The sequence below is a fragment of the Eretmochelys imbricata genome, chromosome 2, assembly GCF_965152235.1.
Source record: "Eretmochelys imbricata isolate rEreImb1 chromosome 2, rEreImb1.hap1, whole genome shotgun sequence".
NCBI lineage: Eukaryota > Metazoa > Chordata > Testudines > Cheloniidae > Eretmochelys > Eretmochelys imbricata.
Window position 1 is genome coordinate 22839643 of NC_135573.1, and position 27231 is coordinate 22866873.

Genomic DNA, 27231 nt, shown 5'->3' on the forward strand with positions numbered 1-27231 from the left:
CGCCATGGTAAACCCGGTACTGTCTTGTTCCCACTACTGTGACTGTCCAAACCCCTCCACGTGGCCCCCACAGAGGGGATGCCGCTCTGCTCGAGCCCACAGTCTTCTCGGCCGGCCAGAAAGCGCTTGCCCCCCCGGGAACAGGGGACCTACGCCCGCTGAGCAGCGCCCCAAGAACGAGCTCCCCTGGGCACTGCCTGGGGGGCGGTCTGGGGGAGGGACGAATGACGGGGAGGGATGTCACGTGATCCTGCAGCGCGTCGCCGGAAGGAGGCACATAAGTAGCGCACATTGGCGGGTTGCGCTGTCCCCTTACGAGGCGGGACTTCCGGCGATTCTGACGCCGCGAGAGCTGCGTCGGCGACGGGTGGGAAGCGGAACCGGAAGTAGCTGGTGGGGGCCGGATTCGCAGGAGACACGTCTGGCTACGAGTCGATTCGGCGGCGGCTGCGCCACACGCCCGGCGGCTGCGGCAGCTTCCTCGGAGTTGGAGGCCGGCCTCGGCGCGAGCTGGATCAACGATCTCGCGGTAGCTCGGTGGCCGGTGTGTAGCGAGGTCCCGGCGGCGGCTGAGCTCGGAGAGATGTCGGACCTGGGGGACTGGTTCCGGAGCATCCCTTTCATCACCCGCTACTGGTTCGCCAGCTCCATCGCGGTGCCGCTTGTCGGCAAACTAGGCCTCATCAGCCCCGCCTATCTCTTCCTATGGCCCGATGCCTTCATATACCGCTTCCAGGTAGGGGTGGACTCCAAGTCCCGGCATGCAGAGCGCCTCCAGAGCTCTAAGGTAGCTCGGCACGGGGCTGCGCTCCGCTTGCCGGGAATTGTAGGCGGGCCACTCTGGGGAGCGCGTTGCATGTTGGGAGGTGCAGTAGGGTGAGGCTGTGGCTGCTGGGATGTGTAGTCTTTTCGCGCTTGAAGGGTCCGTGTGGGCGAGGAGCGGCAGACGTGGGTTTGAATCCCAGCCCTGCTCTCGAAATCTCCGTTAGACCTAGAGGGTACTAGGTCCAGGTGCCCTGTCCTGGTTACCCAGGCTATCTGCTCAGGGTAGCTCACTTCTGTAGTAAAGGTGTGGGCACTCCAAGCAGTGGGAGCTGGCACTTGGGTTGGCCCCACTAGTGGGCTGCTTATAGATGAGGGGGCCCAGGTCAGGGAGGTGCTTGTTGGGATCAGTGTTCTGGCTGCTTCGGTCCCACACTGAATGATCTCTTGTATTAGGAGACAATTGCTTCAGTGCCCATTCTGTGTGTATATGGTAGGAAGTGTCCTCTCCCTTTTCCCCCAAAAAACGGGGAAGGAGGAGAAGGAGCCTTAAAGGATGTGGATCCTATATCATTGTGCTAATGGTGTGCCTAACTGAGAAGGGCTGAACACAATTCCCTCTGTAGCTTGTCCTTGTTCCAAGTATCAGCCGCAAAGTGGTTACTGTGAAGTTAGAGTCCTGTATCTCTAATGCTGATAGTCCCTGCTGATTTACGGAATCTGGGATCTGAACGCATCATTCTGAAATGTTGCAGATTTGGAGTGTCTCACGTCAACTAAGAAGCGGCAAGATTGTCTGTGCCGACTACTGTTTGCAGCCTAGTTAAAGACTGTTTATGATGTCGATAAACAGGGATTTTCATAAAGCAGGTGCATAAATGCTAAAAATAATGTGCGATATTATCTGAAGGAAATTACACTCAGAAGGTTATCGTATGAGTTTCTTGCTCAGTGTTGCCTTCCATTGGACTAAATCAGGGATCGACAACCTTTGGCACACGGCCTGTCAGGGAAATCCACTGGTGGGCCAGGATGGTTTGTTTACCTGCAGCATCCACAGGTTCGGCTGATTGCAGCTCCCACTGGCCACAGTTCGCCCTTCCAGGCCAATGGGTGCTGCGGGAAGCGGTGGCCAGTACATCCCTCGGCCCGCGCCACTTCCCAAAGCCCACATTGGCCTGGAATGGCGAACCGTGGCCAGTGGGAGCTGCAATCAGCCAAACCTGTGGATGCGGCAGGTAAACAAACCGTCCTGGCCCACCAGTGGATTTCCCTGATGGGCCGCGTGCCAAAGGTTGCCGATCCCTGGACTAAGTAGAAAGGATTCTGTTTGGATGCCTTTAAAATAGCGTAGAACAGTTGTGAGGATTTGTCTTGTTCTCTGGGTCCCTTTTGAAGCCAACTATGCTGTATCTGGAAACTACTCATAAAACCCTATTAGCTTAATTGATTATAGCAAGTAAGACATAAGCTACAAGGGCTTTTGAAGTGATAACACTGAATAAAAAATTTGATACACAGGAATCTTAAATTTGTTCCTTAATCTAAAAATGGAACATAATGATTATTCATTCATCTTTAATTTATGTAACTGCACTCACTTTTTTGGTCTGGACAGATATGGAGGCCATTAACTGCAACATTCTACTTCCCAGTGGGCCCAGGAACTGGATTTCTCTATTTGGTGAACTTATATTTTTTGTATCAGTATTCATCACGACTAGAAACAGGTATGTTAATAATTGCAGTATGTGCATGCTATAGGATTTAACATGAGTGTAGCAAAGAGATTGAATATCTTTACATATATACAGTTCCATTCAGAATAGCTTGTGAGAGTGATCAGTGACTCTGACTCAGGCAAAGCTCTGAAAGAGAAAGATAGCAATGTGCCTGCCTTTATGTTCACTTAATAGAAAATGGAATTTTTGAAAAATCAATTCATTACACTTCCCTCTGTTGTCTAGAAGTGACTTTTGGGTCTCTAGTCACTTAAGACCCAGTCCTGCAGCCATTCTGTGGGACCACTCCTATGACTAAGGATTGGGACTTTCAGTTGTTGGATTTGGGGCAGTAGGAGGGGACTCTACTGCTCTTTTGCATCATTATAGGGTCACTTAAAATAAAGGAACCAGAAGACATAGTCCAAACCACTGAGGGAGATAGTCCATGTTGGACAAGTCACTTAACCTCTTTGTTTGTTTCAGTTTGCCCATTTGTAAAGAGTGGTGTTTAAAGAGTGGAGTCTTAATGTTTATAAAGTAATTGCAAATGATCAGATTTATAGATGCTCTAGAAGAGCAAAGTAGTAGCATTGGTATGCAGAAGGTGTCTATGGTAAACCTCTTCTTTGCCAAGTGGTTGTATGTAAGTACCTCATTTATATTACATCTTAAAGGGTAAAAAAGTAAAATGCTTGGCTTGGTACCAGGCTGAACTAAATAAAACACAGAAAGAAATGTTTGTGTATTTGTTTAAAAAAACCCAAACAAACTCCCAAAAGCAAAATATTCAAAATGATGATATCTATGATAACATTGTATAAAATAAACATATTGCAGTTCTTAGTTGTATGTGCTCTTGTAGCTCATCTATGAACAATGAGGTCTCAATGGGAAATCTAGATATCTTATGTTGCACTTATTGTACTGAATGTCAAATGAAATTGTACATTTTTATTAATAAGTTACATCCCACTTGTAGGAAGACAGATTAGTACTACCATGATAAGATGCAATATGCATGTTCCAAAAATGTAATTTAGTGATTTTTGTAGGAGTACAAAAAAATTGACTGGTTCTGTACCCTTCCACCAACTCTTTTATCCCCTTTTAAAAACTTTTTTGGGTACTATTGGAACTTTCAGTGGAACATTTGCAGGTTGTTTATAATGTAAACACGTGCTGCTATAACTCTATGAGCACAGCTCTCATTATCAGTATGATTAAGGGAAGTAAATGGCCCTTGGGGCTAGCTTATGAATTCATAGATTCCAAGGCCAGAAGGGACACCTGTGATTATATAGTCTGACCTGTGTAACTCAGGCCATTGAATTTCCCCAAAATAGTTTCTAGAGCATCTCTCTTAGAAAAACATCCAACCTTGATTTCAAAATCATCAGTGATAGAGAATTCAACAAAACACTTAGTAAATTGTTCCAATGGTTAATTACTCTCATTGTTAAAAATCTATGCCTTATTTCCAGTCCGAATCTGGCTAGTTTCAACTTCTAGTCATTGGATTGTGTTTATACTTTCCTCTGCTTGATTGAAGAGCCTATTAAATATTTGTTCCCCACGTAGGTACTTGTAGACTAAGCAAGTCATCCTTAGCCGTCTCTTTGTTAAGAATTTATAGCCTACATCTGAAGGGCTGTGCATGGCTTTGGGCAGTCACTGATGTTAAAGATGAATTTCAAAGTTTATGCTAATTTTTTTTATAAACTGTGCAAAACTCTAGAAGAGGCTGGAAAGTAGATTGTATCCCTGCGTTACTGGTTAACAACACCTACTTCCCTAAATTCCTGTGGAAACCAACATTCTGATGGCACGGTTTTTCTGTCAGAGTGACTGTCTTCACTACTACCAAGAATGAAAAAGGAACTAAAATAAGGAGCTATAATTAGATGGTTCTTTCAGACCTTAGTGGTACTTATGTCACTTTGTCTGGTACAGAAATCAGGAAATCTACAGCTCATTTTTTCTCAGGCATTTAAAGTGACAATGTATTATTTATTTATTTATTGGTGTCTTATTCTTACAAGTAAACCCCAAGATTAGTACAAGTGAAAAAGGCTAGAGAAAAAAGTATCATTCTGGGGTTTTTTTTTCAGTCTGTTCATTTTGTCATGATCAGTTTCCCTGGCACCATCAGTCACTGTCCCCTTTTGTTTGCATGGATCTCTCTACAACAACAGTAGGGAGAAAAACATATATAATAAGATATAAGAAAAAGGCTCAGGGAAAGGGCATGAAACTTTCAACTAACTTTTAAAAGATGATTAGCTTTAAAGGTGATGGTGTCCCATTTTAAGTAGGTTGAACTGCCTCAGATGTTAATAGCTACTCTTTTTAACAACAGGTATATACTTTTCTTATTGTGGAAACTTAACATAGTTGTAGGAAATTTCTAGGTGCTATGGAATTCAAATGTTTATAGACAGAACTCCATCCTTTCTACTTCACTTTTCATGGGCTGTGCATGAATACTGAAGTTTCTAAAAAACAAAAAAAGTAGAACACTTGATTTGTTAATCATTGTGGTGGTCTCTGTGTCTGTGTCTCAGTGAGATCCTCACCTATGTTTTGAGCCTATCCTGGGATCTGATGATGTAGATCTAGGCAAAGTTTCATAAAAGTCAGTGGGACTTTTACAAATGCCAGGGCCCATGCTAGCATATCCCAGTACAGGATTGGAATCTAAAAAAGGCTAGTTTTTTAACTTGTAAAGATGAGCCTAGCAGTCTCGCTTTTTGACTGCCAGATCTGCAAACTCAGCCTGGGATCTAAAGATCAGGATGGTTTCTCTTTTGTTCATCACTAATAGCAAAGGGTCTGCTGGTCAAATTATACTGTGTGACACATGCGGAGTCTCACTCTTCTCAGAGGTTTTGGACATGTTAGAAACTGGAACTTGATCCACAACTCCAATTCACAAAAAGAAATAGACTCTAGCTCGCTCTCATTCACCGATGTTGGCTTTGCAGAGCTAAATACCAAACTCCTTATCTTCTCACTTTAGTGACTAAAATGGTTAAATTGACACAGGGAGGAGATTGTTGAATAAGAAGTTACCAGTTTTTATATGTCCGAGTAGAACCATACCTTAATGTTTGTACATAGGCTGCTGTTCATGTGCTCTTCCTAATTAACCTCTCCCTGCCAGTAATTGATTTGTTGTGAAAGACTGTGTTAAACACCTGTTAAGATTTGTAGAGTCAAAATTCCACTTAGTGGTTAAGTACAAATCTCACTGAATGGTATTGGCTTTTTTAGAAATTGTCTGGATGTGCACATCATTTATGCAATATACTGAGCGTCTTCAGTCTTTCAACTTGTAGATTGTTTGAGTTTATATTATAGGACACTTTGTTTTATGGTTTCTTTAAATTTTGTTTTTGTTTTTAACTAAATTAAACCACAAAAGGCCTATGGTTTGGATAACTGCCAGAATCTGATGTTTAAGTAGGGTTACCATATTTGAACATTCAGAAAAAGAGGAAACTCCACGGGGGGGTTTATTTGCTCTTGCCCCCGGCCCCGCCCCAACTCCATCCCCTCCCTGCCCCATTGGACCCCTTCCCCAAATTCCCGCCTCGGCCCCATCTCCTCCCCTGAGCGCGCTGTGTTTCCCCTCCTCCCCCATCCCTCCCAGCCACATGAAACCGGTATTTTGCACTGCAGGCACTGGGAGCTAGGGGGAAAAAGTGGGCACTCTCTTGAGTGATCAGCATTCACTCTCTTTCTTGAATGATCGACTCTTCTTTGGGGGAAAAATAATAATGGCAAAATCCCGGATGTTTTTAGATATTTAAAAATTCCTTCCAGACAGCGATTTAAGAACCAAAAAGCCAGACATGTCTGGGAAAATACGGACGTATGGTAACCCTAGTTTAAGCTTCTTGAAAGCAAGAAAGCCAAAAGAAGATGGAGCAGAAAACTTGCATGTTTGCTTGCCATGTTTATGTCCTTTTGATATACTGGGTTCTGTTATATCCACATATGCCCCAACCTCTATTCCCATCTCTGTTTGTGTCCCTTCCTACCGATGCTCCCAGGAAGAAGCTTGTATGTCGGGGAATGGAACAGGAAAGCTCATTTGCAGTGAAAAATAACTGGCTTCTTTACAGTCTGTGGTGTCAAAAAAAAAAACAAAAAAAACAAAAAAAAACCCAAACAAACAAACCCTGACACAATTCTGTAACTGATGCAATCTACCCTCATTATCCAGTCTGCCTGTTCTTTGAAGCATCAAGGCAAGATAGCACCTTCTTGCTGTAGCAGCTCAGTCTGCTTTCAACTTAGGGAGGGAGGAGGAATGCTTAACTTTTTTAGAAAGGCAGAGTGTAAACTTACAATTTGTGTACAGATAAATCAAAAAGGAATAATGATGGATTTTTAAAACTAATTTGGAGTATTTGGGGATTTGCTCACAAAAATGATCATTTAAAAGAACTTGATCACATGTTGAAAGTACCACTTTCTCAAATGTTGCAATTCTAGTATACTCAGACACAAGAGGGTTGCATTTGGCACCATGTGTTGTTTCCACTGGCCAAGAACTGAGGTAGTTCTTGGGATATAGTGTGATCTGAAATCTTGACAACTGTTCTGCTAACTGCTTTATTTGTTTATAGGTGCTTTTGATGGAAGGCCAGCGGATTATATGTTCATGCTTCTGTTTAACTGGATTTGCATCGTTGTATCCTTCTGTTCATCAAGTTCTTGGCACATTTTGCGTCTTGTGTTTATGCCTAAGATAAGGCTGTTTCATAAACCAGTTTTTATCAGCTAAAAGCACTTAAATATAATTTCCATAGACATTTAAAGATGGCTCCTACCCTTCAGGGCAAGCCAGTGGGATTATTTTTGAGGGAAAACACTATAATTGTGCTAGTTCAAAGTTCCAGTTTGTCTGACAACTTTGGAGACTGTGGTTTTGTTTACACAAAAGAACTTCAAAGCAGTACAGGCTTTTCCAGAGTTCACTGATAGCGTGTGTCTCTGCTGACCGTTTATGGACCTCCACTAGGGTTGGGAGCAAATTTAGGGCCCATGTCTATCCAATCCTTAGCTGCCAAAAAGATTGTCAGTTTTGCTGAGGTTTGGGTGAACTCTTGTTCACTGTGAACTATACAGAGACCACAAAGCTAATGTAATAAAGACCACCAGGTGGCAACAGCTTTCGGTATCGAAGCAGGCCTGAATCAGGTCAGTGATCTTGAGGCAAAAGGCTTAATGTCCTGTTAGCAATTCCATGGGTCACTTACTTCCCTGCCTTTCAGGCCATCCTTTAGAACAGAGGTTCTCAACCTTTTACTTTCTGAGGCTCCCCTCACCCAACATGCTGTAAAAACTTCACTGCCCACCTGTGCCACAACAACTGTTTTCTACATATCCAATAAATTAAAAGTCAGGGTTGGCATTAGGGGGTGGCAAGCAGGGCAATTGCCCAGTGCCCCACGCCAGAGGAGGCCCCGCAAAGTTATGTTGCTTGTGCTGCAGTTTTCTGCCCTGCTCCCCAGCGAGTCTAATGCCAATCCTGCTCTCTGGTTTATTTTGGTGGATCCCCAGAAATGTGCTCATGGCCCCCCAGAGGGTCTCAGACTCCTGGTTGCGAACTGCTGCTTTAGAAGTTGCACTGGTATATTTTAATGGCCTCCCTGACGCTACTTCTTCACTCTACCCCACTTTGTTTTCCTAAAATTGAATTAATTTCCTTTCCTGTTAGTCTCTTCCTGCAATCCTTTATCCCTGTATGGTCACTTATGACAGCACTCTACCCAGAGAAGGAACAGAAGACGTGACTTTATCACAAACTGTGGTTATAGTCAGGAGACTTACTATATAGAAATGGCACCTTCTTAATCAGTGGATATGCTCCCTGTTTTTCTTTCATATCTGCTGACTTCAGTGTATAGAGAGAATCTTTACTCCTGTTAGCCCAACAGAGCAACTGGAAGATGAGCTGGATTCTGCTACACCACCAACAAAGCTGTTAGCTGAATTCTGGCTGTAGAATCTTGGATCGGTGCTCATGTAAGATTCTGATCACAGCCTGACTTTCAGAGCCCCAGGTAGAGTTTGTATTTGGAATATTTCTCCTCATTTACAAATAGAGCACACTTGATACAGAAGTCTGTAGAAAAACTCACACGCCCACCGTGTCATATTTGTTTCCTTTTCTGAGTACAACTGCATTTTGATACTACAAACAATTACTGAAAAAGGACACAATTATCTGTTAAAACAGCAAGCAGGTACTTCAGTTTCCTCATCCTCATAGTAGCATTGAAAGACTTCATCAGTAAATTTCGAGCCAGTATTTGTTTTCTGTTTTCTTATTAGCGATATTAAATTTTCAGGTAATCTGTTTGCAGTTTGTTTCCTTGAGGTAATATAGAATACAGCATTTTTTCTTGATAACTTTAAACAAACTGAAGGACAAGTATATGATGAAGTTCTGGTCCTTTTAAACATGCTTTTTAAAAAGGACGGCCAGCTCCCACCTGCTTAATCTCGGCACAAAGCAGAGGATTGAATGGGCATGAAAAATGAGCGTGGTCTCTCAGGTCTAGGTGGGGTCACTTCATGTCATAATTGAGTCCCATTGGCATGGCAATGTGGGAAAACTTGGACCGAATCTGCTCTGTGGATGCTTAGAGGAGTTCATTTGCCATGGCTGTCGATCTGTCACTTTTCAGGAGCACTAAGTTTACTTTTAAAAGTAAAATTAAAAGCTGAATCAGTTTAAAAATCACTATGCGTCTAGCACTTATTTTTATTATATTTTCCTTAATAGTCCAATGAAAGATAACCGGCTTGGTGATGGACATGCAGGTAAGCAGGATACAATTTTCCAAGGAAGCTTTATAATATTACATTTATTTCTAGGCAGAGTATTTTTTTAATGTCACTAAAGTATCTATTTATCTATCGTTACACATCAGTATTTTGGAAAATCGCTGACTTGTCTTGGTGGGGCTATCTTAGAAGAGAAATAAACGTTGTTAATCTTTTTGCTGTAAACTGGAGGTAATTAACTCGTGGCATAGCAGGCATGGGTGCATTGTGGAAATCAGTCGCACAACTAAGGAATGAAGGGGTGAAATCCTGGCCCTATTGACGTCAATGGGAGTTTTGCCATTGACCTCAAAAGAGCCAGGATTTCATCCATCGACTTTATTTCTCCTGCTGATGGATTAACATTATGGCCATTTACTACTTGACCCTTTGAGCTAAAAAACAGTTCTTGGGTTAGAGTTCAGCAGTGAGACTCCTCAGAAGGAATGCCATTTTAGGTGAATTCACATTACTTTACAAAAGCTCTGATCATCTAAAGAGCAAAATTTAAGGGTATATGAAGTGGTGCATGTTTCTATGACAAACACCACTCAGGGTACATGTCAAAAATGTAAAGTGGGAGAATATCACAGGAATGATTAAAATAGATCTTAATAAGAGTCTTGGATCAGGTCAGTTGTCTTAAAGTGATTTTTTGGGTGGGGGGGATGACTTATCTTGAGTCACAGATATGTTGTTTCTGAGGTATGTTTGTTTTTAGTCTTGTGTGTTTCTGCTGTTCTCTTCCTTTTTTTGACCACTTCTCACATATATTCTGTACCTCTCCGTCCCCGCTTCCTCCCCTGTTACATTTCTAGTGTCTTGCATAAAACCTTGCTGATAATCCCTGAGACAATTCACCGTACTATCCCGGCAGATAAATCATGATTGTGCATCTAAAGTCTGAATGAACCCTGAAACAAATGTACATCAGATTTTTTTAAAGTCTTCGAAGAAATGGGAAGTCTGTAATATTTTTGGCAGACACATAAGTGGAAGTATATTACCCATGGGGTTGCAGCCCCAGGAAGCTAGTGAGATAGACCAGTTTCCCACATTATAAAACATAATGACTCGTTGGTTCACTTGCTCACCACTACCCTCATGAACTTGTTAGGTCATGAGTGTATGCATGCAGCAAAGGCTTGCAGTGTAGTTGTTAAAGGATCTATGCTGACGTATCATGCTAACAAAGCATTTCTAAAGCTAGCCATCTGTTTGTGTTCCTCAGAAGTTTTAGGTGGATGTAATAATTTTTGCTTTGTTTCTTTGTATTGCAGTTGCTGATGATTCCCCTGATCATGTCAGTGCTTTATGTCTGGGCCCAGCTGAACAGAGACATGATTGTATCATTTTGGTTTGGGACAAGATTTAAGGTACAGTATACAGGTTGTTGGCACAGTTCTCTTCTGGAATTCCTTCCCCCCCCCCCACCAAAAAAAAAGTCTAAAAGAGTTTCATGCTATCATTGGCAGGGGCTGGATGAAATTCCTTCTAGAGTCAGTCACTTCTGGGTCAGCCACAAGCTATCAACAAATGGTAGATCCTCTCTTCAGAGAGAGGTTTTGCTGTCTTCCTAGAGCTCCTGACCCTCTTCTGGTGGGAGAAGATCAGAGTTCAGTCCCCACTGTGTCTCATATGGTGTTAGCTGTTGCAGTATAAAACTGCCATAGGTGCCCCCAAAATAGAAATCAACTTGTCTGAAAAACTGACACCAAAATAAAAAGACTTTCTGGCCACCCATAACTTGAATAAAAGCCACCTTTCTGCAATAAACAGTTTCCTTCGTCAGAGTTTTCACTACTGCTCGGTAAAATGTTCATGTTTTGAGAAATTTTCTCTTCTACAAGCCAGATTCTTTTTGTTTGAGCCTGCAGTGAAGTTCCATCTTAGCTTTTTTCCTTTTTCCTGATGGTTATCTGTTACAGCATGTAGATTGTTGTTGGTACATAACTGCACTCAAAAACAAAACAATGCAAAACTTTAGAGCCTACAAGTCCACTCAGTCCTACTTCTCATTTAGCCAATCGCTAAGACAAACAGGTTTGTTTACATTTACAGGAGATAATGCTGCCCTTTTCTTATCTACAATGTCACCAGAAAGTGAGAACAGGCGTTCACAGGGGACCTTTGTAGCCGGTATTGCAAGATATCTATGTGCCAGATATGCTAAACATTTGTATGCCCCTTCATGCTTCAGCCCCTCCGTTCTAGAGGACATGCTTCCATGCTGATGCTCATTTAAAAAAATAGTGTGTTAATTAAATTTGTAACTGAACTCCTTGGGGGGAGAATTGTATGTCCCCTGTTGTGTTTTACCCGCAGTCTGCCATATATTTCATGTTATAGCAATCTCGGATGATGACTCAGCACATCTTCATTTTAAGAACACTTTCGCTACATATTTGACAAAACACAAAGAAGGTACCAATGTGAGCTTTCTAAAGATAGCTACAGCACTTGATCCAAGATTTAAGAATCTGAAGTGTCTTCCAAAATCTGAGAGGGACGAGGTATGGAGCATGCTTACAGAAGTCTTAAGAGCAACACTCCAATGCGGAAACTACAGAACCCGCACCACCAAAAAAGGAAATCAATCTTCTGCTCGTGGCATCTGACTCAGATAATGAAAATGAACATGCGTCAGTCCGCTCTGCTATTGAGCAGAATCCATCATCAGTATAGACGCATGTCCTCTGGAATGGTGGTTGAAGCATGAAGGGACATATGAATCTTTAGTGCATCTGGTATGTAGCCAGCATCGCAAGATATTTACAACGGTGCTATGCGAACAACTGTTCTCACATTCGGGTGATGTGAACAAGAAGCAGGCAGTATTATCTCCTGCAAATGTAAACAAACTTGTTTGAGCGATTGGCTGAAGAAGAAATAGGACTTGTAGGCTCTAAAGTTTTACATTGTTTTGTTTTTTATGCAGTTATTTTTTGTACTTAATTCTACATTTGTAAGTTCACCTTTCGTAATAGAGATTGCACTACAGTACTTGTATTAGGTGAATTGAAAAATACTATTTCTTTTGTTTTTTATAGTGCAAATATTTGTAATAAAAAATATAAAGTGAGCACTGTACACTTTGTATTCTGTGCTGTAATTGAAATCAATATATCTGAAAATGTGGAAAAGATCCAAAATATTTAAATAAATGGTATTCTGTTATTGTTTAACAGTACAATTAATTGCGCGATTAACTTTTTTTAATCACTTGACAGTCCTAAGTTTTGAATAAATGTAAAACATCATAAAATGCTTAGACTTAATTTAAAATGTGTTGGTTGTTAACGTACCAGAATTTGTCTAGTAACTATGTTTAAAAGATGCAGTGATTACACTGATGAAGATGCAAAGGAATTTGTGCAGCCTTGTACTCTCCTTCGGCATTCATGACTTCTCTGTTTTGTTTGTTTTTTGCTAGGCTTGTTATCTACCATGGGTTATTCTGGGGTTCAACTACATCATTGGAGGATCGTAAGTATTCGTTATGCTTGTTTACATGAGCTATAAATATTTTCTTTGATCTTGTAGAGTTGTATATCTTGCCCATTAAGAGGATGTTTGGAAGCAGTAACATCAAAATAAGGGGGCTTCAAGCCAACTGATAGACTAGCAATATGATTATTGTATTTTTGTAATATGAGGACTCTAAACTAAACCGGAAAATAAATGCGATGCTGAAATCTTGTCAAACCTAATCCTTCAATGTATGGATATTCTTGAAAAGGAAAATTTCAATCATCAGGATTTGCAGCTATTGCTCTTCCTAAAAGCCCAGGCTTAAATAATGCCTCTGATGGAGTAGTTACGTCCTGCTCCCTTCCTCCTGTGAACTCTTCTCCTGCTGCCTTTTCCCCAAGCCTGTTTCTCCCCCTGCCCAATGCATTTAATGATGAGGGGGAAAAAATAGAGAAACAGCAACAACCCTTCTCTCCCACCGTCCGCCCCTCCAAACTAACATGACACTTTCCTACCATCCCTTTGAGCACTCTGCAGTCTGCTTCTATTTTGTTGTTCTTTTGTCTGTTTAGATCAGTGTTTCTCAGACTTTTGTCCTGGTGACCCTTTCACACAGCAAGCCTCTGAGTGCAACCCCCGCACCCTGTTATAAATTAAAAACACTTTTTTAATATATTTAACACCACTATAAATGCTGGAGGCAAAGCGGAGGTGGAGGCTGACAGCTTGCGACCCCCCCCCTCCCCCCCATGTAATAACCTCCTCAGGGGTCCTGACCCCCAGTATGAGAACCCCTAGTTTAGATTGTAAGCTCTTTGGGGTAGGGATTATCTATGTTCTTGCAGTCTCTTGTACAATGGTGCCCTAATCTTTTGGTGGCCCTGTAATACAAATAATGTTATGTGGTCTACTAATTAGAGAAGTGGATAGGGAGTCAGGATTTTCTGTGTTAAGATTCTGGTTCTACCTCATGTTTGAGTCATCCGTCAGTTCAGGAAACTGCTTGCTAGATACTTGCTGTTTCTACACATGGAATAAAATACTCCAAGGCCAGCTGCTGAATCGGGGCCTAAGAAAAGTTTTATACAGCAGAGAGCAGGCAGTGTAGTGGAAATAGCAATAATTTTTCAGGAGGTGTGGACCACTATTCTAGCCATTGATTGCTATAAAGTCTGTTTCCCAGTGCAAGTGTTAATGGGATTGTATCATTCACGGCTGGCTGGAGAAGGCCTGGAAGGAGGGTGTTGGAATCGCTTGCTGAAGTGTTGATGGTGATAATGCAGTTGACCAAAGAGGTAGCCCGCAATAACCTGGAAAATGTGTTATTGGGGTGGGGAGTAGAGGGAAGATGAGGCTTTAATGCCTGTGACACCTGTAGTGGGTACACAATAAGTAGCTGAAAGGTTTCATGAAATCAACAAGTTCTGAAATTGAAATCTTTCTTCGTGTCTTGCAGCATCATCAATGAGCTGATAGGAAATCTGGTTGGACACCTATACTTCTTCTTAATGTTTAAATATCCAATGGACTTGGGAGGAAGGAATTTCCTAACCACACCCTTGTTTCTGTAAGTTTTGTTTTTTAAACAAGTCATTTCTTTGGCATAATCTTCTAGGGATACTGCAATTTATGAACTAAAAGGACTTGTGTATCCCCTCTTAAATACATTTGCTGGGATTGGGGGCATAAGATTGCTTCCCTAGGCTAATCAGCCAGTGATTGGGACAACTGCCATACCTTCTCACACAGACACTAACATATCAGATTGATCTATCTCTAATCATGGACGGCGTCAGAGGAAGGTGCAAGAAACCTGGTAGTACGTAATTGTGGAATAAAAAGCCCATATGGGAAATGTCTTCCACTGTCAGCCAGTGATTGGCTTATGCTCTTTTCTAGGCCAAGGAAATGTGGTGTGTAGTGTAATCATGGCAATAAAGGGACATCCCTGGAAGTAGTAGAAAGGAAGTATCTATCTATCTTGATTATAGGATTGTCTTTACTTTCTAATTGGGTTTTTTCTCTCTCTCCTGTTAATTATGTTTTACCCATTTTTCTGCACCATTCCTCTAGCTAAAAGGCAAGTAAAAGTCCAGGATCACTGCTCCAGATTCCCTTGTCTTAATGCCTCAGCCTCTGGGCGGTGCATGCTTTTCCCCTGCCAGGCTCTTGCTGATGACTTTAAGTTGACCCTCTTTAAAACCTGAGTTGTCAATTATAAAATGAGGTACAGGATTGAATTACATTCAGATAACACTGTACAACTTTCAACAGCATGGTGGGGGGCTCAGCCTTAAACTTCAACTGTCTTTGCTGTTTCAGGCCCTCTTGGTAAGCCTAATTTTTCCATAAAGATCAGATTTCAATGGCTAGATTCAGCCATTTACTCCAGAGCTGGATTTGACTCTAGATCTGTAGGACGTTTGAATTTATTCAAGAGTTGCTATGCCAGAGAGGAAGAATGGTCCAGTGGTTGGAGTGCCAGCCTGAGATTTGGGAGACCTGGGTTTTATTCCCTGATATGCCTTGGACAGATCACTTACTCTCTGCCTTAATTCCCCACCTGTAAAATGGGAATCCCTACCTCACAAGGATGTTGAGGAAAAATCTACTGAAAGATTGGGAGGTCCTCAGTTACTGTGGTAAAGGGGGCCATATAGGTATCTAACAGAATTTTCTCTACACCTCTTGTCTCAGTCATGGTATAAGGCCATATAAGTTTGTGAGGTTTTTTAGGTGGACTGTAAATACCTGTTTCATAGGGTGTTGAGACTTAGTATTTGTAAAGCAAATTACGTGATGGTTCCCTGTATAAATATAAAGCCATATTTTTATAAGTTTTAGCAGCTAAAATGAGCTTTGAACAGTAAACAACTACTACTACATTCAGCTCTTGGTCTCTTTCTCCCCTCTTCCGCTTTGCCCCCCCTGTGTGTTCCAGATACCGCTGGCTGCCAAACAGGAGAGGAGGGGTATCAGGATTTGGCGTTCCACCCGCTAGTGTGCGCAGGGCTGCAGAAGATCATCAGGGTGGTGGAAGACACAACTGGGGCCAAGGTTTTCGGTTAGGTGACCAATGAAAAACTGCTGCTTCCTTCCTAGTGCAGAGTGTACTTCAGAACTGAGTTCTCTCTAGTGCTTTTGGAGTTGACCCATAAATAACTTTTCTAGCACAAGACAAAATTAAGAACTCTTGAAGATAAATGTAGATTTTACCCCAGGTTAGAAAGTAGTGCTAAGTTCAATACTGCCATTAAAAAAGCCACCTTAGTATTGTCCATCTGTCACAGTGAATCCATTCCACCTCTCTCCTCTCTGATGGAAGATGCTGATGGGTTTTGTCTGTGTTTCCCTTCTTCTGATACGCAAAGAGTTAAGAACCAGTCCTTGGCCAAAGGATGGCTCAAAGTAATGTCTCCATCTGTACATCTAAAAGACTGATTCGTCAATATTTATGCTGGGATTCTAGTCTTCAATAACTTGTTAGGTGGCAGTAACTGCTCTGCATTCATAAAGCAAGACTAAAAGTTTTAGAAGCTTCCTTTCAGTTATCAAACTGTATTTCAGGAAAGCAGTTTTTTTTTTCTCTTGCCATGCAGCAGTGATGAAGAGATGCTACCCTATGCACTGCAGCAAGAGAGGGGAAAGGATAAGGACAACAGAGAGCTTTCTTTTCAGTTTCTTATGACCATTGCCAATATTCCTGGATATCTAAATCTCTCCGAACCCTCGGTTCGTACATGGTTTGGTGTGTTTGGTGTGTTTAAACCAAGGTTACAGCTGTCATTTACTATCCTGAAATCTGAAAAAGGCTGGCTTCCAGGTTCATATTTTAGTTGCAAAATTAAATAGAACAAATCTTACTTTACAAGTAGAAAATGTCACATATTTTGGGTGTTCATGTAAAGGGTACTGACTGCAGAGTTATGTTTGTATTAATAAAATGAGACCACTGCATTCTCTTTAAAAGCTTTAAGAAATTAAATAATCAGAACTGGAAATAAACTTAGTCCAGGTTACAAGATACAATAGAATTGATTTGATTTTCTAAGGCCTTTCTCATTCTCAAAAAAGGAACTATATAAAGCTGTTAATCAGTTTCTCTTTTTGCAATATCTCCATTTTTTTTCTTATTGTGGAGTGGGGGTGAGGGGTATGATTGAGAGACGTCTACAGTCTTCTCCTAATAGAATCATAAGGCTGTGGGTTCTAATGAGCTGAGTGCATGGCTAGGAGCCAGGAAGTTAATCTTTGCTCTTTCCACTGATTCACCATGTGGCCTTGAGTAAGTTACTTAGCCTCCGCATTTTCCCATCTGTAAAATGGGACTGGTACTTACCGCACAGGCTCAGTTCATTTTATATAGTGCTGTGAAAATGGGAAGTGCCATAAAAGTCCTAAATACTATTATTGTTGTTACTGCTGTTTTTCTTCCAGCAGCAAACTTGTAGGTTTCTAAATACTTCCACTCACCCTGAACCTGGGAGAAAATAAGCAAATTGGATTTAATCCTTTTATCTGTGACTGGCTTCAAAAGGATGCATTTTCTTTAACACCATAGTTGTGGTGGTCTTTCTGGCTCATGGATGAATGCAGGGAACTGGTGATCATGTTACATGTTCATGGCTGTGCAGGTATATAGAGGTTCGGAACTCACTTAGCCTTTCTAGTTTCAGTAATTGTTTTAAAGATGCTCTTGCCTTGCCTTATTTATATTTTAATAATGGTAAGTGGAAAGACTCCACTGGTGTAAATGTTACTGTACCTGTTACCATTAGTAATGCTGACTTGCGGTAGTCCAGGAGCCATCATGCATACAGTAGTCATGTTGCAGCTGGTCTCCAATTAGTTGTGTATGTCACTGTCTTCAAAGCAGTTGTCTTCATTTTAGAAGCAGGATCTAACTGTTAAGCAAAGTGACAGTTTAAGTGATTGTCATATAAATTATGATTTACATGTATTCCAGGTGAATTCATCTCTGTGCTGAGGGATAGCACAAGGGCTTAAGTGTTGGGGTTGTCCCTCTGCAAAGAGGTGAATTTCACTTTTGAGTGCACCCTGAATGAGCAATGCCTTCTATGGCATTACAAGTCAAATGTGTTTCAAGGAAAGGAGAAGCTTTTGACATGAGATTCTTGATTTAAACATTTTTCAAAGACTGAGATGACTAATCTTGCAAATTTGAAACCCTGAACTAATCTTAAATTCACTTTGAATATTCTGCATTTCCCATTTGACCTACAGCTGTACCTATGTGTACTCAAATCTACACTGACAAGGCAGATTCTCTTGTTATAAGGAGGCACTCATTCTTCTGTACAGAGAATTTCCCTTTTTGTAACTAATTTTTTTGTTGGCAAAGTTTAAATTAAAGTTTTAATCTCTGAAGTTGTCTGTTTTTGCTAAATCACGCTTAAACTTTCCACAGGCTTTTGACAGAACTCTCAAGAGCCTCTAACAACCACCCTGTTTCATGCCATCTCTCCTCCTTCATCAAAATCCTTAGGAGAATGATCCATTTTCTGGATCTCGTCCTCTTCACTGAAACTACTCTTACCAAAGTCACCAGCTGCCTAATGTCCTCTTCTTTGTCGTCATTCTGCCTCTCTATTATAGTTTTCTATCGTGCCTGTCCCCCCATCTTTGACAGTCTGCTGCATCCCTCTCTCTTCCTTGTGCTTGTCATTTCATGGTTCTCTTTTTACCCTTCTCAGTGTCCTTCCTTTTCCTGGAATTTTCCCGAGAACATACCCTGGAAGCCCCTCTGATCACTCAAGCCTTCTCCTTGGGTGACTTTAGTGAAGCCTGTAGATTTAGCTCTGACCCTTACATTGATAACTCTGAAGCCTACTTTATGTCCTTGCATCATCTCTCCAGGTAAGTGTCTGTCTCTTCCATGTCCTCTTTTGGGTGTCCAAATTCATTGTCTAAAACTGTGCCCCAACTGCCACCCTCTCGCCGATGAGTGACTAGTCTGTCAGCCACATTCATAACCTCATTGTCCATCTGACTCCTCTTGTTCCTTATTTATTGAATTAGCACCAAGGCCTCAGTTGAGATCACAGCCATGTTGTGCAAGGTGCTGTGCAAACACATTGTCTCTGGCCCAACGACCGCACGGTCTCCTACTATAAAACAGGCAAGCGGGGAAACAGAAGCATGGGTCAGGGGAAGAGCCATTCTTGTGCCCTATTTGGTGGGCCACTCTGCCTTTTCACCCTCAACATCCAAGCTGTCATTTATTCCAAATTTATTTTGCTCTATATCATTTTTTACTATCAATCCTTTGCCCTCATTTCCTATTGCTAAATAAGATGGTTCCTGATCTATTAGAGATGATTAGGAAAACCTTGACAAACAGGATGGAAGTTTTGGGAAAAACTTAATCCCATTTTTTGAGCAGGTCCAATGACACCCTTCTCTGTGGCCCTCATGTTCTTTCTCCTCCCACCCATCTATTCATAATGCCGCTAGTTAAACTATATTAATCTTCCACTACTCTGTCACTTTTTCTTCTTTTGAGTCAAGCTCCTCATCCCCCAGGTCTCTTCAGTAATAATCCTTGCCTATGTCTCTGCTCGCAGTATAATCTATAAATGGTATTCTCATTGTGAATGGTTTACTGAGAAACTGGACTGGTCATGCTTCATATTGCTACTACCTAATCATTATAGTAATGCAAATTTGTAGCTCTCATGGTGATATTTTTACCTTCCAGATGAGCTCGCTCTCTGCATTACAGGCTAGCAGGAAGCTTGCTACATGGTGATGCCATTGAGAATTTACTTCATTTTGTTATGGGATTAGGGGAGAAGAAAATGAAGGAGATTGGCCTAAGGGGTCTCCAGCGATCTGTATTAATTTCCAGCATCTACGACAGACTTCCTGTGTGACCTTCAGCAAATAACTTAATCTCACTGTACCTCCATGCCCCATCTGTAAAATGGAGATAATACAGTTTTTTTCCAACTCTTAGTCTTGTGTAATCATAGTGTAGGGCAGGGACTGTCCCTTTCTATGTGTTTATACAGTGCACAATATAGTAGAGCCCTAATCTCAGTTGTGGTCCTTTACTCACTGTCCTAACAGGGAATAAACAGCTCTTTGTTTATCTGATATTATGTATGATCAACTTTTTCTCGTTGTCCTAGATGTAAGTAGGCTTGGAAGGATTAGGTTTTTAAAAGGTAAATGTCAGTTTTACCTTCACCATACCCCCTGCCCCCATGAAAAATTATTTTGTAGATAATTGAAATTTACAGAGACAAAGTAAGAAAAATGCTGCTTGAGAACTTTTTTGTTTCATTTAAGAACACAGATGTGTATTTTGACCTGTGATATTGCCAATTTGTGTTTAATGGTTATAAAGCTTTAACTTTTTGAAACTGAATGTTACTGTCACGAAATAATTTTCTGACTTCCCCCCATCATGATTTCCCACAGCAATGAAAGTAATGCTTAAAAACCCAGAATTTTGTGCAACTGTGGAAATTTAAATTAATCATCCTCCCCATTTTTATTTAACATCTATTATCCACTGAAATTACCAAAAAAAAAAAAAAAATGAATTCTGCCAAGTCTAGATGGAGATAACAAACTTGCAATTCAAAACAACAGCTTTTTTTTAAATTAAGCTAACTGTGTGCATATGAAGCAGAAGTACTAATGTCTAAAAGATGAAAATGTGCTGCTTTTCCTGTGTTGAAAAACAATAAACTCATTTTGGCAGCTGTTCCTATAGACTCATTAAGAGGATTTTTTCAATAGTTTGGGAAGTTTTACTGAACATATAATAGTGGCTGATCCCTATATTTTTTTGCAGAATGAACACCTCTAAACAAGGTTAGAAGGGGGGGGAGGGGGAAAACCCACAATTGTAAAGTCAAAGTAGTGTAGACAGGCACAAAAGGCAGGATACTCACAGTAGTTTGATTATTCAACATCTCTTCATTAATAAGATTTTTGTATGATTTGCCAAAGTGGTAACAAGGGAACCTCACTGCAAGGCTCTAACTTTGGGCAACTAACTTCTGGACTTTTAGGGTCTGACTTCTCAGAGATGCGGAGGACCCACAGTTTCAATTGACTAAAGCTGTGGGTGACTTGCCCTTCTGTTAGAGCAATATTGTTTCCCTTCAATTTCAAGTAACTTACTTGTATGGTTATGAAGTTAAAAAACATTTAAAAATTAGCTTAAAAAAGAAAGTAACTTTTTAAAAGTCCCCATTCAAAATATAAAAGCCCATCAATTTCAAACTAGAAAGGTTTACAGTGATAGGATAGCTGTCTTTAACTGAAACCATATCCACCGTCTCTAGTGTGTCCATTGCCATGACTGAAAATGACCATTGACAGTTTTCATTGTCCAAACTTTGTGCTTGTGAAAACTCTCTGCCATTTTTTCATTAGATGACCAATGCACAATGTTTCACTTTACCACAGTGGAAAAATGTGTGCTGGGTTTCCCATCACTCCTCCTGCTATGCCTCTCCTCAAACAAAACCAAGTCAAAGTCCCTGCTGCACCAAAGTCCCTACACTCTTACCTAGTGCATGTGAATTACAGAATGTAAAAGGGCACTGGAGTCAGTCAATGTGAGGCTTCTGCAATCTGTCATTCCAAGGCATGTTAAACTCTGCATGGCCTAGAATAGGTGGAAAGGATTGTGGATCTGGGACCTTATGCTTTTGGATGCACCATCCAGGAAGGAGAACGTGGGTAGTGAAGTGAAGGCTGTGATTCATGGGCTCCAAATTCTGTCATAAGAAATAAGCTGGGTTATACGCTCCACTTCCTGGTCAGGCAATGGCCAGTGAGCACACGCTATTGGAGGCTAGAAGAGGCAACCAAGTCTAATAAAGTATCAGTGGAACAAGCAATCTTGTCCAACCACTAGGAGCGGATCCGTGTTTTCAAAGAATACAAAACTACATTTCATGAGTTGCTTTGAGTGGGTTTTGAGAAGAGACAGAGTATTGCTGATGGTTTTGTTCTTTGATAGATCACAGACTGATTTTAAAGGTGCATATTTCACTAGGACACAAATGCCTTAGAGAGAGCTATATTTGCTTTCTGTACCTAAATATAAGAAATGCCAGTCCTCTTCTCCATCTTAATCCCAAAAGAGGAAGGGCAGGGTCCACTCTGTGTTTGTATTTTAATTGGAATAAGATGGCAGATGCCCCCTTCTGCATCAGGCCTGAACTTTGTACCACACTATTCTCTGCTTTTCAAAGCAGTGATTTTGTTCACTCTATCTGCAGCATCTGCACTTACTGCTGTTGTTGACTTCAGCAGTTGTGAAAAGAAAATGGAACCAGCATTATTTCTGCGTTGGCCTCCTCATTCATTTCAGGCTGTGACATAGGTTTGAATTAGCTAACAAACAAATGACATGTTTCAGCCTTTTCTTTCTTAGAAGCTTGTATGCCCCGGTTAACCTTTCTTAAATGTTGACTTCTAGTCCCAACTTCTCTATTCCTCAAAATGTAGTTAGATACAATTAGAACTTTCTGATGGGAATGAAGTGTATAGAGCAAAGATAGTGTATGGTATTAAGGAACCTGAACCTTTCCAAATCCTCTAGCAGCTGTTAGCATAACAGTCCCTTCAGCCCTGGCTGTGCTAACATGAAAAACCGTGGTTTAACTGGGGGTGGAAGCTTGCAGGAGCAGCCATTCTCGTGGGAGCCTGGAGACCCACCTGGCAGGAATTGTGCAAGAGCAGCTAACACTGTGTAGTGTCCAATAGTTTCTGCTGAAATCAGGTAAAAAGAGCTATTGACCTTACAACGCAGTCAAAGCTGAATCTCAGATATAATCCTAGTTTACTTCGAAGCACAGTCCTAGCTAAAATCAAATCTAAACACTGCTTCTGCTCCCCATGTCTGTTTCTTGGGACTGATTTGCACCCTAGGTTGTGCTGGCTTTGGTTTCTGCCAGAGTATCCCATGTTGTGTTTCTCAGGTGGCAGCAACTCCCCCTGGAGCTGGGTCACAGGCCACCTGCAAACCTTGTTCTGCCAGAAGTTGGCTCAGCCTCAGTGTGGGTGCGGCTGGCCTGGGAAGGGATGGGGCTGGCCTAACCGTGATGCACTGCTTCAGCACCTCTGCAAGACAACCCTTCCTAGCTGGGTTCTGTCTGTGAAGCCCTGACCAGATTTTAAAGCTGCCCTTCTCTGGCTTAGGACACCTTTTCCAGTACAGCTATCCCTGTAGGTACTTGGGAGTACAAGTTACATCCCCTTGTGCCTGTGGAGATAAAGTTGACTCATGCTATAAAAGGAATAGGAAGGGACAAAAATTGTTCCCAGTTGGGGATTTGAGGGCAAATAGAAGGATCACGATCGCTGTCCAAGTGAGAAGTTCCCTGTGTATTCTGGTGCAGTCTATTGTGATGCCAAAATTGAGTTTGTATGTAGCAGTAAGGAGTGTGTCACTGCAGGTCTGTAGACAATGGATTTAAGAGAAGTTGGCCATGTCTGTGAGGAAGGGATGTAGCTGTTTTGCTGCTGGCCTCCAGCCTCGCACCTGCATGTGGGGCCAACGTTCCATGGAAATCCCAATGACACCATGATGTCACTGGCCCAGGGGGCAGCACTAAAGCAGCAGTTTGCTCCATGGACCCAGCATATTAGATAGCAATTAACACACAATCTTGTAAGCAGGGCTGTTCCTTATAGTCTCTGCACCAATCTCAGCTGTATGATGAATTCACATCTCTCTTTTTTTTTTTTAAGGCTGAGAACAGTGAGAATGCATGGCTTTTTCTGCACCTTCTCAACTGTCCTCTCTGTACTCCAAAAGTGTTTGAATTCCCTCCCAATTCCTGATCAGTATTTGTATTAGAATAGTGCCTAGAGCCCCAGCATGGAAGAGGCAAGCCCTGCCTGAAGAGCTCATCACCCATTCCATGCACAAACTGATCTCCTTGGATTACAGAACACAAGGCGACAGCCTCCAGAACCAACAAGACAACCCACTTTGATCCCTGGCTATATTGCAATAGTAGGCTGTTCCTAGGCTTTGAGGGTGTGTAAGAAAAAGTAACTGAATTGAAACTGCCTAACTTATAGGGTGGTTGGAGCTATACACCAAGGTGGATATAAAGGCAAAGAGGTGAGTGCAATGGATGGATGTTTTATGCCTGCATAGGGGAGGAGGTGGTATAATACCTCCACAGCCTCAGCAGAAGCACATTTGCTGGCAGCCCCTGATATAGCTATGGAAAAGGTGCAATTTGTACTCCTCTAGTGCATCATCCTTCCAACAAAAGATTGGAGATGGGGGTTGCAGGATTATGGCCACGCCTCTCCCCCCCTCAGCCCAGGCACACCCCCTTTCTGGTGTGTTGAGCAGAGCTAGTCAGAGGAACTGTGATGGAAGTTTTCTGTTGAAGACTGCACTTCTGTCAAAATCAAAACGCTCTGTGGAATCTTGTCTGTTTCACAAAAGTCTTGACTTAGAGTTAAAAAAGCCAAAAGGGAAAGAAATTCTGACAGCGTTGAAATGTTCCATATGGACAGTTTAGGAATGAAATATTTTTATTTTTCCTTTCACCATCTTTTTGAGCTTTTTGGTGTGATATTACATATGATGATTTAAAATAAAAAAGTTCAAAGTCATAAAACATTTTTGCAACTGAAATATTTTGATTTTGTCAACGCAAAATGTTTTGATTTATCCCAAACAGTCCTCCCCTCCTCCCCCCCACTTGCACCCCTCTCCCCAAATTCTCCTTTATTGGGGATTTAGAAATGTTTGGGTTTTGTTCCTAATTGGAAAGAAAACATTTTGAAATCTCAAAATCCTTCACAATATGGAATATCTGTTCTCCACAAGCTCTAAAGTTAAGTGCTGTTGGTAGGTTTAAATCTTCTACCCTCCCTTTGTGCTCAGAGAGTTGTGAAGATGTGGTCTCTAGTGAGCAGAAGGTGCTGCCTATTGGGGAAGGAGCTCCTCCCAGCCTCTCCCGCTCACCTGGCGAGAGTAGCAATCTGGCCTTTAGTTTTCTGAAATAAGCTAATTATAATGAAGAGATTTTGCTCAAACTCTTCCCCAAAAAACTGCCTCTCTGGGCTGAGACCTAGCCTGGATCAGTTCAGCCCAAATGGAAGTTGTTTTGGCAAGTTAGGAATAGCTGATGTGAAATGGAAATTGCTACATTATGCACTGCCTAGGCCCTGTTCTGTATGGCTGTTACTGGGGCTTGTGCGCTTTGGAAAGAAACAAAGGAGATGGCAATGACTGCGGTCCACCAGTGCCTCCCCTACAGAACCAGGACATTGATCATGGGGGTCATGCACAGCTGATGCTAATATATAGAATTAAAAATCCTAGTTCTATTCTACGAGGCCTGAATTGGCTATATCAGAGATGTCTTATTTGTTACCCACCAAGCCAGGTGCAGTCCACAGGCTTCCACTAGGCAGGCCCAAACTAAGACTCCGACATGTAGGGAGCAGAGCATTCTCAGGACTGGGAATCCCAGCTGTGGAGTCCTTTACAAGAGTAGCAGTTGTTGTCTTGCAGCCAATGGCTGGAATTGGGGCAAATCCCCAGTGTAGACAAGATCATCAAACTGAGGTACAGACTCCCTCCTCCTTCTCCCCCCAAAAGTCCCCCAATTCTCATGTGTAATTTTGCATCTACAAATACAAGATGGAAAGTCAATAGAAATTTGAAAAGTTAGCTGTAAAATCATAACCTTAAAAATGATGCTATTCAATCTTGCTCGGCAAGGTGATTATAGCATGGAGGGGGGAAAATCCTATATCTGTGGCATGGTGAAATAGCATCTGAAGGTCTAGTAAATCTCTGTGTACCACAGTCTAATCTTCCAAAACCAGGCAGATAACAATAGGCACTACAGTTTTATTTTTCGGTTGAGTAACTAAATGGATAGGGAGTTTTCCAGCTGGATGAAAACCCTGTAATGCAATGTCTGAAAGACAGCGCTATATCTGCCATTAGATCACAGCTCACTGGCACCGAATAATTACTGTATAATTTAATGCCAATGCAAACAAAACAAGCTAATGCATTTGTTCCCCAATAGATCATTTTGTCCTTTAAGTGTAACCCTACTAGTTCTTCAGCATCATCATGTAGCTCCTTGTGTCCTCTTGCAATGTTTAAATTGTATCCAAAAGAAGATGTGGAAAAATTCAAAAATTGTCAAAAACTGTCTAAAATTATGCAATGACTAAAGGTGTAGTGTTAAAACTACTGGCCAGATTCCACTTTCAGTTATGGGCCAGGGGCCAAGATTATACATTCAAGACTCCACATCCCCCTCCCTCCACAAAAGGACGCCCCTGATGTGAGCAGAAGGGTTGTACACAGGCCGAGGATAGAACTGGACCTTTACATAGTAATGAAAAGTTTAGTTGCTATTATTTATGAAGCACTTTAGTGCCAACTTTAGGATCATTCATTGGGAAAATATGCCCCTCCATCTTGGGCCACTGCTATTTTTGACCTTTGTTGCTCTTCCTTCCCCACTCTTCTTTTTCTGTTTCCACCACCTCTTTTCTGCATGTCACTTCTGTGTTCTAGGCTCAACAAAACAATTCAAAAATTTAAACACCAAACACACTGTCAATAAAATGAGTTTAGAGTGTGATCATGTTTCAATTCTTGAGAACTGTGCAGTAAAGCAAGATAGTCTCCTAAATCTCCATAACAACATGCTCAGTGACAGTTTAGATGCTTAAATGCCCTTGAAAGCAAATTCCACCTAGAGGTGGTAGTTTGGCGATAAAGCTGTACAGTGTGTTGTCACAAACCGTTCTGTGATGAGGTGCTCTAATCTGCCACTGTGACAGCAGAAACGACTCTGCGTAACTACTTAATTCAGTTACATAGTAGCATCTTCATGAAGCTCTGCTGATGCATCAAATTCTTTCCCCTTGCACACTGTAAAATTCATGCTTTTGAGCTTTGAAATGGATGAAGTACTGTCCAGGTTCTCATTTAACATAAGAACATAAGAACGGCTATACTGGATCAGACCAATGATACATCTAGCCCAGTATCCTGATTGCTGACAGTGACCAAAGCCAGGTGCTTCGGAGGGAATGAACAGAACAGGCAGTCATCAAGTGATCCATTCCCTTTTGTTCACTCCAAACTTCTGGCAAACAGAGGGTAGAGGACACCCAGAGAACTTAGCTCAAGTACCAAAGGCAAAAAAAAAAAGTTATCTTATTTTGGATTTACACAGGCAAAACAACTCCCATGTGAGAGAAAAGCCTATGATTGTGTATATGATTTTACTAGAAGTTGCCATAGTAGAGTGGAAGTGGAATAGTAGGCAGTATACCTGTGTCCTGTCATGGTCATAGGACAATAGCAGGTGTTTCAAAGGAAGATGTGAACTGCTTTTCACCACGTCTAAATTCAGCAGCTACCTCTGTTCAATACTAAACCATGGGTGGT

The 27231-nt window shown here is 41.6% G+C and overlaps 1 protein-coding gene across 2 annotated transcripts; it reads left to right on the plus strand.

Annotated features, from left to right (window-relative positions):
- The first annotated feature begins 381 nt into the window (after window positions 1-381).
- On the plus strand, window positions 382-18182 carry DERL1 (derlin 1). 2 transcript variants are annotated; one of them, XM_077809842.1, is made up of 8 exons: window positions 382-736; window positions 2381-2492; window positions 7118-7182; window positions 9294-9320; window positions 10604-10699; window positions 12757-12809; window positions 14251-14361; window positions 15736-18182. In XM_077809842.1, exons 1-8 carry the CDS (start codon window positions 584-586, stop codon window positions 15872-15874), a joined length of 756 nt encoding a protein of 251 aa, XP_077665968.1. In that variant the 5' UTR covers window positions 382-583; the 3' UTR covers window positions 15875-18182. The 2 variants fall into 2 exon arrangements, with proteins under 2 accessions (XP_077665968.1, XP_077665969.1); XM_077809843.1 differs by lacking the exon at window positions 382-736 and adding an exon at window positions 1513-1632.
- Window positions 18183-27231: the final 9049 nt, after the last annotated feature.

What these genes read in the sequence shown, in the direction of transcription:
- DERL1 (XM_077809842.1), top strand. Translation starts at nt 584, where the DNA reads ATGTCGGACCTGGGGGACTGGTTCCGGAGCATCCCTTTCATCACCCGC. An exon ending in TTAACTGGATTTGCATCGTT is followed by an intron (nt 7,183 to 9,293) that starts GTATCCTTCTGT and finishes GTCCAATGAAAG; the next exon opens with ATAACCGGCTTGGTGATGGA. An exon ending in GGTTTGGGACAAGATTTAAG is followed by an intron (nt 10,700 to 12,756) that starts GTACAGTATACA and finishes GTTTTTTGCTAG; the next exon opens with GCTTGTTATCTACCATGGGT.